This window comes from Mustela lutreola, chromosome 3 (assembly GCF_030435805.1).
Source record: "Mustela lutreola isolate mMusLut2 chromosome 3, mMusLut2.pri, whole genome shotgun sequence".
In the NCBI taxonomy this organism is placed as follows: Eukaryota; Metazoa; Chordata; class Mammalia; order Carnivora; family Mustelidae; genus Mustela; species Mustela lutreola.
The window spans coordinates 138,221,883-138,236,395 of NC_081292.1; the positions used below are offsets into that span (position 1 = coordinate 138,221,883).

The 14,513-nt window shown below is 42.8% G+C and overlaps 1 protein-coding gene across 1 annotated transcript in view; it reads left to right on the plus strand.

The window, feature by feature from the left end:
• Positions 1-14,513, plus strand: part of LOC131827927 (dual 3',5'-cyclic-AMP and -GMP phosphodiesterase 11A) — a 248,434-nt gene that overhangs the window by 198,378 nt on the left and 35,543 nt on the right. The window contains exons 17-19 of the mRNA XM_059168871.1: positions 2,655-2,732; positions 7,337-7,400; positions 14,228-14,302. Of these exons, the coding sequence (XP_059024854.1) occupies positions 2,655-2,732; positions 7,337-7,400; positions 14,228-14,302 (217 nt within the window). The remainder of the gene's footprint in view (positions 1-2,654; positions 2,733-7,336; positions 7,401-14,227; positions 14,303-14,513) is intronic.

The window sequence follows — 14,513 nt, forward strand, 5'->3', positions numbered from 1 at the left end:
TCTCAAAATATGCAGAGCAATAGTTTGCATAAATTTCCTATAAAATTAGAAGGCTCTGTACGAAGATGATTTCTACAAAACTTAGGAAATGGACATCTGGTGGTGGGAGGGAGGGAGGCAGAAGCAAGAGAGCAGAGCTGCTCAGGACCTCGAAAGGGTAGGTAAAGCTTTATCTCTAGGCTGGATGATGAAGCGGCAGATGCGTTCTCTATGTCTGATATATAATGTGTATACCTTTTAAAACATATTAAGCATGCATAAAAAATTTGTGGTGTGACCTTTGCATATCATTACTTCCAAATCCTTTTTGCAGCCTTATGAAAATGATTAAGCCCATCTCCTGATCTTTCAACATGGTTAATTTTCAGGAACTTAAAAAAATTTAAAATGCACTTTGGTTCAAACTTTAAAATATCTATTTGACTATTTGTGTGAACAAGCATGTTGCCACGTGTATGATATACATGGTTTCACCAGTGACTAAACTTGACAAAGCTATGGTGTTCAGAAAGTCCTGTTGACTTCGGAACTCATAGTCAAACCTTTGGACATCAGAATAAATATCAAGAAATAGACAATTTTGTCACTGGAGGAAAAATTAAATTAGTATGTCACATTTTTCTGTGCCCTACAGATTCTTCCCACCCCTTCTCAATTCACCATCCCATAGGGACAGTGGGTAATCCCTTTTGTCCCAATGCAGTGGAATCTAGTTTTGTTTTAACGCAGTGGGAAGCCTATGGCCAATTTTGGGTCCCGTTGATTTAAGACTTTGACACCAGCAACTCTAGCTATTAAAGTTTCCATAGTTGAGAAGTCTATCTTTAAGGTTCTGTTCAGTTGCCCTATCACAGATTTGCATTTTTTAAAACATTCTTTTCTGGATTGAGTTAACCACCAAGGTAATATAGTCCATTTTACATCAGGGATATTACATCTCATATATTGAAAATACTCTCAGCAGATATAACAATATCAGTGGAAGGTGGGTGGGGGGGTGCTCAGACATCAGATGGGAATGATGTTCTTAAACTTCCCACAACTTGTTTTGTTGTCCTCTTGGTCTCGTGGGAATCTAGTTTTCCAGAATCTAAGGGAGCTTTGTTCCGATAGATTTTATGTTGTTTTCTTATTACGATCTCTCCAATGGCAACTGTGAATACTCCAGTACCATGAGAATTGAGGTGAAACCAGTGGCTGGAGAGTTATTGTTAAAAATGAATAGGTTGGGGGGTGGGGTTATGGACATTGGGGAGGGTATGTGCTATGGTGAGTGCTGTGAAGTGCATAAACCTGGCGACTCACAGACCTGTACCCCTGGGGATAAAAATACATTATATGTTTATTAAAAATAAAAATAAAAATAAAAGAAAGCAAAAAAAATAGGTTTCTGAGGTAATCATTCTCATTCATTGATCACTGTGACAAATATTTATTGAGCTATTCCTACACATCAGGCACTGTTGTAGACTCAGGGGATCCAAGAGTGAAGAAAAAGGGGCCAGGCCCTTGCCCTCATGGAGTTTGCCTTCTCCTGATTACTTAGAATAACTCAGAGGACTGAAATGACATCAGGTGCATATGATGACAAGGATAATGATGATGGGCAAAGCTCTTTCAGAAAGACTTCCATGATGTTCCAGGACCCTCAAAGCTAAGCTCAGTGCCTTCCTCTGTGCTGCCCAGGACACCGTGGGCATATCGTCGCCACCTGGGGTACCTGATATCTCTAGGCACAGACACTACACCAAGTGCTTTGTATTTAATTCTCACAATAACCGCTATAACTGCGTGAGTTAGCAAATACGATCCCCATGTTAGAGATTTGGAAATGGAGGCTCAGAGGGTTTAAGTAACTTCCAAAAGTTGCACAGCACCTTTGAGTGCTGTGACTGAGCCACTCTTCAAAGGGTTATTTCTGACTCCACAGACCATGTGGTTAAGCACTGAAATGGTGAAATCCTTCTTTTTTTCTTTTTTTTTTTTTTTTAAAGATTTTATTTATTTATTTGACAGGCAGAGATCACAAGTAGGCAGAGAGGCAGGCAGAGAGAGAGGAAGGGAAGCAGGCTCCCTGCTAAGCAGAGAGCCGGATGCGGGGCTCGATCCCAAGACCCTGGGACCATGACCTGAGCCGAAGGCAGAGGCTTGAACCCACTGAGCCACCCAGGTGCCCCTGAAATCCTTATTTTCTAACCCAGAAAAAGTATTTGCCCTGAATTTACTACCGGGGAGTTTATCTTATCTCAAATCCTCATGCAGCTCAGTTATCTGTTGAACGATAAAAGAACATTCCAAAATCGTTCCAGCTTTTTATTTGTCCTTGCCTCCCCCCTCTGACTTGCAGTGCCCATCACAAGTGCTTCACAACCAGTAATCCTAAATGCGGGAACACATTGTTTTCTGTTTTATGGCTTGATAATCTCCTCTGCTGTAAATACATTCAGAAATGATTGTGGCTTTTTCTTGAAGCCTCAACATTTTTTAAAAAGTGATTTATTTTGATAGTGCTTTAGCCTCATGATTTCAAATATTAAGTTACTTGGTTCAGGTGACCTTATATTTTCCCATAAATGTGTTTATGTTGCCCCGCAGACTGAGAAATTTCATTCCAGATTTTTTTTTTCTTTCTTCCTTCATTTGATTTTGTGCAGGAGGAGGACTGAATTCTTTGAACTTGTCAGTAAAGGAGACTATGATTGGAACATCAAAAACCATCGTGATATATTTCGGTAAGAAGCAGCTCTTGTTTATGTGTTTCTTCATTATTTGAAGATTTAGCCATGCATTTCCGACAGGGCTAAGGGCATTTTTAAAATCCTTTGGCATTTTTAAAATCTGGTTTTTTCCCCCTCGGGGCCATTCCAGGCATAAAAATATGCTCCTATCTCCTCAGGCAAAAAATAATCATCGCTAAAATCTGCCCTCTTCTCAAGGTCCAGTCATATTCCCCTTCTTAACCTTCAGTCCCACACTTGACTCACACGCCTCCTAACTTCTTGCAAGGCAGTGTTTCTTTTCAAATAATTTTTAGTTTCACAAGTAATTATAGGAATATATTTTTCTATAATAAATGAAAACATGACAGAGGAGCCCCCAGACCTCCCTGGAACTTCACTCCCCATTCCCATACCTACACACAGATATACACTCTGTTATCAACTTCTATCGTTCCCAACCACTTCCAAAGCATTTATATATGTATATAGTCTAAGGAAAAATGCTGTTGAGTATGGACTTGTCTGTTTTAACATAAGTTATGCATTAATATATCAATCAGAACTGGCTTGTTTGCTCAACCATATGCCTTGGAAGTTCTTCCATGTCCATACCTCATCAGCTTTTCCTATTGCACAGATAGGAAGTACGGATTGACCACAGAGTAGCTAGCTGTTCAGTCTAGGAAATGGGACTTCTGCCCAGGACCTATTTTCAAGATTCCTCTCTTGATCTTCAGCCTCCTGCTGGCTTTAACTACCACCTTTTCTCACCTCCCAAGGATCAAATGCTAGGGCCCTTGTACTCTTCCCGGATCTCATCACAGCCCCTAATTGCATTGGCTTTTCTGTCTTGAAGCTCTCCCGGGTCTTGGAGTCTGCTGAGCCTTGCGCTTCCAGATTTTCTACTCTCTTTTGATGCTTGCTTCTCCTCTTCAGCCTTCTTCAGCCCTTCCCCTCTCCACTCCGCAACCCCCCCAGATGTAAGGACCTCCCAGGACCTATTTTCAAGATTCCTCTCTTGATCTTCAGCCTCCTGCTGGCTTTAACTACCACCTTTTCTCATGGACTCCTGCCCCCTCTCTCCAGCCTGGCCTCTCTTCTAAGCACAACTCTTAAAATGCCAGCACTCATTCCACATCTCCACCCAGGTGTTTTCTGCATAGTTTTTCAAATGTTCTTTTGACAGGGAACCCCACATGGAAGAAAAATCTAATTTTGAAGGAGACTGTGTAAAAGAGAGGTGCTCCAGGAGCTCTCTACTGCGCCCCCCCCTTTGACTTCCCTCCCCCATTTCATGGTTAGACTCTGACCACAGTGCACGGAGGGGCGGGGGGGGGGGGCTCCAGGGACCACCCTCTTAGAGAACTTGAAAATAGCAATAAAACCAACAAAGAGTGTGCCTGCTTTTGATCATCACCACGTGCCTGCAGTCTAAACAATGTCAACGATGAGTTATGTTCCCCCTCCCCCCGCCCGAGAAAAATCTTGCGTTGGTAGAAGTCCTAAACAATTGCTGAGATTTCTGTTGAGTATCGACATAATTGATATAAAGCTTCAGATGAGCACAGGATTACTTATCTTTTAGTTGGACGCGTGCGGCCCCTGTAGGTTCACTGCAAGAGCGCGCGGGGGCGGGTCAGCCGCTGACACGCGTGGGCGCCGAGCACACTCCCGGCTAAGTTCCTCAGGCTTCCGAGCCTTGGGCGCGGGCTCCGCGGCTAGTTGGGGTCTTGGACCCTACGGAGCGTCACATTCCTGCTTTCAGACAGTGTGTCCGGAAGAAACAATCATGGAACGGTAGCGGCGAGGACGAAGAAGCACAGCTTGACTTACTTCACTTCTGTCACTTGGTGTTGCCCGTTAGGACCATTATATGTGTTTTAAAGAAATTAAAAACCATGACACAGAGAGCAAAGCGCAAAGTGCGCTTTTTTGTTTGGTGAGCGCCAAATTCAGTTCATGTGTGAACTGTTTTACTATGAATCTGTTTTTTACATGTGGATTCATTTTCATTGCTCATTGTTTTAAAACTGGAGAACCAATCAAGAAAATAACGGCTAACACGAGATTGTTGTTGAAATGACATGGCATATGGAGGAGAAGTGCGATAAAAGCATCAGAAACTCCAGGTGCAATCCCTCCCCCCCCCACCCCCACCAACCCCCATCCCCTCTACCATGCCAACTCCCCACCCCCACCACAGAGCTGGCTGTGCCCTCCATGCTCCTGACCATTCATTCCAGCCTACACCCACCCTACCCCCACACCACAGACTGGACTAGAATTATGGGGACCTCAAGAGTAACTTCTTCCTTCCTCCTCTCTGACTCTAGAAAAGACCTTACAATTTTTCTAGAGGCTCGATCTAAAAGAATAACTTCTGAAAGAATAAGAAAGTAACTACTCATTCACCCCCTTTGGTTCTTCCTTTGGAATCTCTCAGCCTTCTCCTTGCCTTTGCATTCTCCTGCCCTTCCTTGTTTTAGACCCTTATCAACTGATACTGTCCAATTGGTCTCCCTGCTTCCCTTCTTGGTTTCTCCAAACTCTTACCCCACCCACCACCTAAAGTTCTGCCAGCAAGGTCTAACTAGGTTGTCTCTGAGCCCCCAACCTTAACAGACTCCCCTGTGCCAGTTGGATAAAGGTTTCAAACTCCCCCACCCCATCCTTCCCCACAGCCTTTTTCTGTCTTCATTCTCAGAATGGACTTCCTGCTCCACTGTAGGGAAAGAGAGACCCTTCAGTCAGACCCTGTGGATTCCGACTCCAGCTTTGATACACCCTCACTATGTAACCTCTGGCAAACTTTCTAACCTGTCTGATCAAGGAATGCAAAACACTATTTACTTTGTAAAGTAATAGTATCCCTACCTCATCTAGAGACTCCGTAACTTACTCTGTAGTGCTTGCTGTATTAATGGTCCTTATTAGAATGATCACTACCTAAGCACCTAGACAGATGCTCAATACACTTGTTGATTGGCTGATTAATGGTGATATGAATTTGAGAAGTAAGCCTTGAATTATCAAGCAGATGGAAGCTAAGTCTTGTCCAAGTTAATGGTATCAGTAGGCAACCTCATAGAGATTCTCTCCTGTCTGGGAGAGAAACTGCAAAGTTCAGTGCATTACCTACAGTCTTGTCTCCCTCTGATACCAGCAGAACCTAAAAGGAGAAGCACCTGAATGTAGCAAGATGGGGTCTGTCTTAAGCTTTGTCTTAAACACAGAATCCTGAATCCTTACTCACTTTGGGAAAGTTACTTAATCTCTCCGTGCTTCCATTTACCTCTCTGGAAAATGGGAATAATGGTCCCTTCCTCTGAGGGTTCCAAAGATTCATTTAGTTAGTAGTTAGTGGGTCGGTGCTTAGTATGGCACAAGCAGAGTGCTTGTCACAGGAGCTCAAATCTGAAGAGTGCACCTCTGCATTGCTCCTCGCAGTGCTTAGCACAGGGGGGCTTGGGGTTAGATGCTGCCCAACTCCTGGAGGGGGCTGCTGAGGCCAGTGTGTCTGGTGGTGCTTTGAATGACCCATTGTTACCTGCCACTCCGCCAGGTTCCCTGGAGTGGTTTCCTGGGGGAAGTTACACAAACCCCATTACCATCGCGCTCTGCCATCTGGGAGGCAGACATGTTTCCAAGGCATTCGAGTCTGGCGGGTTATGAAATGTTAACACCCGGCATCAGGACAGCCCCCTGACCTCTAACAACACACCCCTTTCTTCCAAAAGGAGCCGACCGAGATGTGGTCTCTTGCCTCCAATCCTTCATCGCTTTTCATCATGTACTGCTGGCTTCAGTACAAAGAAAGCAAGTTTCGGACAAAGGGTGCGCCTTGTTTTTCCCACCTCCCCACCACATCAGATGATAAGCACCAGAGCTACCCACAATTTAAATTGTTCACTGTGTTTCTATATCCGTGGTTCAGGGTGAATTCTAGTTAAAGCCAGTAGAATTCTGCCCCTCAAAGGTCTGGTTCAGATCTTCCCGTGCTTTCTTAGCTGCTCGAATGAATGAAAGCTGCAGCGGAATATGTTTCTTTTTCATAAGGCTTATAAAACATGGTTGCAGCCAGGTAATAAACTGGAGTGAAACAGTGTGGCTCTCCCAGTAAATCTCAGCTCACAGAGCAGGTGGAAATGAACGGGCTCCTATGGTGGCGGGTGCCTTGCCTCTTTGCTATATATAGGTTTCCGTCCATTCCCATCAATCAGCCATAAGTTGGTGAAGATTTGTCAGCTATGTATCTGGTATTATATGCTGATTCCCTTGCCACTAGTTAAAAATAAGACGTGTTGTCCATTAAGGATTTTTTAAAGTAGCGCTTGCTTAGCTCAGGTATAGAGCAAGCAGTGCTTTTCCTCCCTTGATCCGCCGCCGCAGACATAACAAAAGGGAAGCCTAGGCTGTGTGTGAGCTTTGTCCTAAGCAGTGGCCGCATGATGGAGATGCTAAACATGGGGACTGTAAACAGTGCTCCCCTTGTTGAGGGAAAGACGTGTGCGCGCTTTGGATTGGTCCCGTTTTATTTATTTATGTATCTAGGACGGGTTTGTTTAGGAATGCAACAAAAGATTATTCAGGCTGTTTTGTTTGGTTCTGTTTTTCAGATCAATGTTAATGACAGCCTGTGACCTTGGAGCCGTGACCAAACCGTGGGAGATCTCAAGACAGGCATGTGGTGATTAATGGCAGGGCCTGGCAGAGGAGGGACTGGGGGTGGTGGTGGGGGCAATATTCCCAGAGCCCCAACTCCTGGGCACTGAAGCCCTAGTCAATTTGCATCAGTATTAACATGGTGTAAAAAATAGCAGGAGGCTCGGGCCAGACATACTTTATTGCACGGTCGTTCTCTAACGTGCTTCCACTGAGTGTTAATGTGCCTGATTCTCTAAGATTTTTTTAACATTCTAAATCCAGATAATGCATTGACCATGCCCTAAGGCAAGAGTTTCAAAAGTAGCATTTTAAAATAGGTAATCATGTTTTAGCACAAGGTCTGCCTTTTTCTCATCTTAAGAAAAGAGAGAGAAAAAAGAAACCAAGGAGGTCAAAAGGAAATTTTATTTTTCTTTTTAAAGACTATTTAGAGATCATATCACGTTGGCCAAAGTGAATAATCCACATTTAATTTGTACCAAAAAAAATCATACCTTTACTACCTATGTGGTTTCACTGCCAAACGTTTCAGTTTAGATCAAGAATAGTTTTCAAGCCAGTAACCACACAGTTTAAGATCCTTGGTTCCTGATCGTATTTAGAGATTAATATCTTTTAATTTTATGAGGCACCTACTGTGTGGCGTCTAAAATAGTGACTTGGTATCTTAAGTCTCAACATTTTAAGGAAAATAAAATAGATTTCGTATAACAAGAAATAACTAATATTTATTGACTGAATGTCTAATACCCAATTATCTAATTTCAAAACCCCTCCCCCCCGCCTTTGATTTAGGTACAGTTACTCCAGTAGGCTGAATAACAACCCAAAGATAGCAGATTCTCATTTCTAGAACCTGTAAACATTGCCTTAGAAGGAAAAGGGGTCTTTGCAGATGTGCTGAAGTTAAAGACTTCAGTGACAATCGTTATCATTGTCATTATCCTGGATTATCCAGCTGGGCCCGGATGCAGGGAGATTACACATTCAGAAGAGGAGAAGGGGATGTGAAGACAAGGCAGAGAGAGGAGTGATGTGGCCACAGGTAAAGGAAATGTGACAGCCACAAGAACATGGCAAGGACAGAGAACAGATTTTCCCCTAGAGGTTCCCAAGCAAAGATGGCCCTGGCAACACCTTGATTTCTGTCTAGTGAACTGATGTTGAGCTACTGATCTCCAGAAGTAGGAGAGAATAGATTCCTGTTTTGTTTTGCTGGTTTTTTTTTTTTTTAAGATTTTATCTATTATGGGGCACCTAGGTGGCTCAGTGGGTTAAAGCCTCTGCCTTCGGCTCAGGTCATGATCCCAGGGTGCTGGGACCGAACCCCGCATCAGGCTCTCTGCTCAGCAGGGAGCCTGCTTCCTCCTCTCTCTCTCTCTGCCTGCCTCTCTGCCTACTTGTAATCTCTGCCTGTCAAATAAATAAATAAATAATCTTAAAAAAAAAAAAGATATTTTATCTATTATTTGACAGAGAGACAGAGAAAGCACAAGCAGGGGGAGCAGGAGAGTGAGAGGGAGAAGCAGACTGCCCCCTGAGCAGGGAGCCCAACATGGAGCTCAATCCCAGGAACCTGGGATCATGGCCTGAGCCCAAAGCAGACACTTAATCAACTGAACCACCCAGGCATCCCAGTTCTTGTTGTTTCAAGCCACCAAGTTTGTGCTCAAGCCTGGCAACTCAGAAAAACTAATACAGTTAATACCCCTATTTCACAAATAGGAAAAGTGAAGCCTAGAAAGGATAGCTGGAGGTGTCATAGCTAGTGCATAGTATGGCTAGGTATTCAAATCCTAGCAGATTAGGCTCCAAAGCCGTCATTCTTGACAGAGCCTTACACTGTCTCACACCAGATATGTCAATCAGCATTTTTAAATGATGCCAGTGTGTCAGCAAAATAAGCTGTTATCCCTCAGCCTCAGTGGCTTAAAACAACGCACTACTCATGAATGTGTGCTTCCAGGGTCAGCTGGTCCTATTCCTCATTTTGGACTGGGGCGGAAAGAGCAGTTACCGTCTGGATCAGTCCAACAGAGGCCCTAGACTGCCTTGCACTGGCAAGAAATTCATCAGCCAAAACTTGTCAGAAGCCCCTACTCAACCAGGAAGTATGATCCTTTTCTATGCCCAGAATGTAGAAAGCCACAAATAGTTAATGAATATGTGACTACCACAGTTTGCCCTTTTAATCACCAAAAGTGTGATTCTCTCTCTTCCTGCAGGCGAAATATACTCAGCCTTTCCCAAGGGAAATGACCCAAATGTCCCACTAGTCATGGTATCAAGCTTAAAGGCCAGGATCTCTGGGAGATCATCCCAGTCTCTATATCAGGTCTGGATTTAAAGTCCTACACACACCCCAAACACAGCATCTGACATACACCCAAACAATGAAATACTCATTAGAATACTCCCATTCAGAAAGGAAAGAGATGGCCAACATTTGACAGTAAGGGGGCCATAGTAATTCCAAAATCCCACTGGGCAGTCACTGTGGGGCTGTCCATTCTGCAGTAGGCTCTGGTTCTCTGCGAGATGCTCCCCAACCATCATAATTCATGACCACTAGATCTATCCCAGGAAACTATCCTTTTCCGTTGACCTCCTTGGCTATCTCCAAAGGTCAGGCAGTTTTCCAACCTGTTTCCCACCCAAAGAAAGTTGAGGACCCAAGGCCTGTTTTAGGTTTTAAGAAGTCACTCTCTTATGGGGGTTATGGCATCAAACTCTCTTGACCATTTAGTCAGTTTCTTGTCTTTGTTTCTAGTCATTTCCATTTGCCAATAACCACATCCACAGTTCTATTCTAGACAGACTTCTTAGATCTGCTCTCTTTGCTTCCTTGTTTGCAAGAACAAAGAAAAATAACGTATGTACTTCTTTCTTTCTCCTCCATGACCCAATTCCTAGCAGTCAGGGCCTAACAAGTGCCAGTAAGAGAATCATGTAGTAAAATCACTTCTTTGGGCCAGTTTGTACAACTGAAGGGATATCCTGTGCACCACCTAATTCATTCAGAGTTCTTAAGTATGACTGTACTGACCGTACCTTTGATTTTTGTTTCAAGGCTGAGTTGTTTGTTTGCTTGCTTGCTTTAAGATTTTATTTTTAAGTCATCCCTACACCCAGCATGGGGCTTGAACTCACAATCCCAAGATCAAGAGTCACATGCTCCACCCACTGAGCCAGCCAAGTGCCCCACAAGGCTGAGTCTTGATCAGCCTTTGTCGTTGAAAACATACCTTAATTTTTATTTTTACAGTTTGGGATTAAAAAGCAGCTTTATCTTTCATCCCTGAAGATGAAGACTCTGAATTTGTGACTCTCTCTCTTCTTTTCATTCCTGAAGATAAACCTGCCCATCCTTTTCTGAGCCCACTTCTTATAATACTTAGCAAAACATAGTCAATAGCAATCATCACATGCTACTAACATTCGTTCACCATTCTCTTTCCCTAAGGCTGTGAATTCATTAGATACATTATTTGCTTTACTTCAGTGAGAATTGTACAAAATCTGTTGCCGCTGTGGAACATGCGCCATCACCCTCACAGCCTCCAACAATGCTTCTTCACTGTCCGACACCTGAACCCCACGCTGATGCCACATAGGGTCTTCTTCTTTTTCTTCCTTCTTACTGTCTTTTTGTTTTAACAGCAGCACCTCATTTCCATGCTGATTGTTGTGTTAGTCAAAACTAGGGTAGGCTATGCTGCAGTGACATGTATAGTCTCAAATCTCAGTTGCTTAACTCCAAGAAAAGCTCATTTCTTTGCTCCTGTCACAGTCCAGTTTAGATGGGGAGGTTTTCCTACAAAGTTCTCCTCCAAGAAACAGTTCTCCTCCAGCCGAGCCTCGGCTTTTATCTTAGTGTGACACATCGGAAGTTATGTAAAGCAGACTAAGTGGGAAGAATTTGCACGGCTGCGTAGCTTATTTCTACATCGTTGCCCACTTTCCGCTGCCCCGGTGTGCGATGGCTCCCCTACAGTAAAAGTTGGGGAACAGAGAAGAAGTAGGTATCTTCCAGGTACTGGGGAAAAGTGTAGTAGCGGGGGTGGCCACTGTGACTGGGATGGAAGGAAGCGGAGGAGTGCAGAGTGGGAGGAAGTTTAGGGGACCGGGAAGGAACGAAGAAAGCAGAGTGGAATGAGGTACGGTATGCCAGGCCTCTCAGAAACCCCAGCGAAATGCATGTCAGCAACTAAAGGAGCAGTAGCCCACTTGGGAGCAGGAAAAAGGCAGGAGAAAGTCCTTAGAAGGAAAAAGAGTTTCTGCATTGGTATTTTAGACCAACCTGGGAGGCTTGGTCTAAAATACCAAGCCTCCCTTGGTATAATACCAAGCCTTCCTTGGCTACTTGAAGGTGGTCTTCTTGGTCACTGACGTAAATAATATTTTATTTTTAAGATGCGAAGTTCTGCTGATAAGAGCAGAGACCCAAGAGTTCAGGGAAATAAAACACAAAACCATGTTTTTCCAGACATCTCCATCAGAAATCTTGTTACAACTCTAAACTAGAGATCTCATTTGTGTTTGTCTCCAAATCGAGTAGGTTAAAGTGTTTTCAAAAACATACTCACTTCTATGATTTTACGAAATATTTGAACAAAAACAATGGAAACTTCTTTTAAAAATATAGATATATTTCTAATTTCCAAGATGTTGATTTTTTTTAACATTTCCTTGCAAAGTGTTTTGTTTTCTTTTTTTTAAAACTGGTGTCTATTCCAACCCTCCTTCCTCACACACATGTGGGTTTCCCCAGTGATCCCCCAAGGCCTGATTAGCATCTCAATTTCCTTCTTTAATAAAAAATTCAATCAGGAGCTACTTAATGTTCCTGATTGGGTTTTTAAGTACAAATGAAACAGTGGTACAAGTTGAGCCGTTAAAAAGCACAGGGAAGATAGCCAGGGCCACTTTAGAAAGATCGAGGACAGGATTTTGTTTTAATTTCTTTGCTTTCCAGAGGCTATGGACCTATGCAGGACTCCTACCTTGGGGTGATCTGATGTGCACATTTGTATTCTTTAGTGCAAAAGACCCACCTCAGAGCAATCTGAGGTAGTGTTCTGGGAGCTGAATAAATGAGGCCAGGCCCTTAGGGGACTATTTCTTCTTTCAGGAAGGCCGGAGACAGAGCGAGAGGTCTAGAGTGCTAATGGGAAAGGTAGTGGCAGAGACTAGAGACAGAGAAGGGAATCGGGCCCTAGAAAAACTGAGCCAGCTCTACTAGTTTTATGCTATTGAATTTTCAGAAGGTACCCATATTCCTTATTAGAAATGTTTAAAATCTGAACTGACTAGATATTCTATTTCTTTATAAATGAGCTACATACTTGCTAGTCTCAGGGCAGGGGTTTGTGGGGAGTGTGTGAGAGAGAGATACATAGAGACAGAGACGGAAAGAGATGTTTTTATGGTTTGTTTTGTTTTTTAAAAGATTTTATTTATTTATTTGACAGAGAGATTGGGAACACAAGCAGGGGGAATGGGAGAGGAAGAAGCAGGCTTCCCAGTGAGCAGGGAGCCCCATGCAGGGCTCGATCCTGGGACCCTGGGATCATGACCTCAGCCAAGGCAAAGGCACACTTAATGACTGAGCCACCCGGGCACCCCTGTTTTTATGCTTTATCAATGGTTATGATTTATGGTTGGCAGAATCTCTTGAGATATACAGTTAGGTAAATTATCTTGATCCTATCCACTTGACTGAACTGAAACCCATTTTAGCCTTTTCCAGACCTTAGAACATCATCTTTGTAAGAGCCTGGAATAGAGGAAAAACTAGTCTGGGGATCCAAATCTTCTTGCCATCGAGTTTTCTAGGATTTTTTTTTTTCCCTGCTCTTTCAAATTTTCTAAATCCAGCTAGTTCATCTCAGAGATTTCCAAGATGCACTCTATAGTGTTGTTGAAAATACTTGTTGAACACTTACCTGACATATCATTATGCTTTCCATAAATGATCATTGGAAGCACGGGGCTTGGAGAAGCTTCTCTTTAGCTTAACAGTGATCAATGAGCAACGTCAGATCATCCAGGCTAACTGGTGAAAAGTGGAAAAATAGAAGTCCTTACTTTGGAAAAATCTACCCATTCAGGGTAGAACCACCAATTCCATTGTGTTTGTACCAACTGGAACCTACCATCAATGAACACTTATGTACCTAGATTAAGACAGTCTGAAGACCAGAACAACATTTTTCAAACTGCATCATGACACACTGCAGAAAAACCTGGGTTGAACAGTCACTCTGGCATTAGTCCTGCCCTTGGCTGATTGCTCCAGTAAGAAGCAGAGGTGGTCCTGGGGTTATCTTTCTCCAGAGTGCATGCAATTATCAGTAGTAAGGCAGTAAAGAGTCTGGGGGTGGCAAATGAAACTAAGCTAAGATAAATGTATGCAACAAAGTGAAGAATCTATGTAGAAACAACAAAAAGTTGGCTAAATTATTATTACAAGTATATCATATTATAAAAGCAAAAAATATTATTAGGCATTATTTGTTTCATTTTTCTGCAGTCGGAACATTTCCTCCTTTGAAGGTGGCAACCCAGTGCCTCATCCTGAATATACAATCTGTACCCTCCGAGATCGTCTACTAGCATGCATCTCAAAATGCCTTGTACAATTTCTTCTGATTAGAAGGAAATCAGTTTCATTGATTAAAGTCTGTAATACCTTGAACCAGAAAATGTTAATGTATTTCTTCAAAAGCTTTTTAAATGATTTTCTGAGTTGAAGATCATCATCATACACAGAGGGCAGAAATTACTTCTGAGTTTTATGTTATATCACACATAACCATAAATTAAATATTTATGTGTTTCAGGTGGCTGAACTTGTAACCAGTGAGTTCTTTGAACAAGGAGATCGGGAGAGAGCAGAGCTCAAACTCACTCCTTCAGTAAGTTCATCCTTCTAACATGACACATTTACCCTTTGGAACAACATTTTCAAAAGTAACTCCAAATCACAACTTGAAAGTGGGAAGGACTGAAATTGGATTTAAGGAAACACTCCTGAAAGTTTAAAACTTTAATTAAACTGAGATCTAAACACTCTTATTCCCAGGTTTCTGATTAAGAGTGGTGAGCTACTTAAGTGTTTCCTGAGCT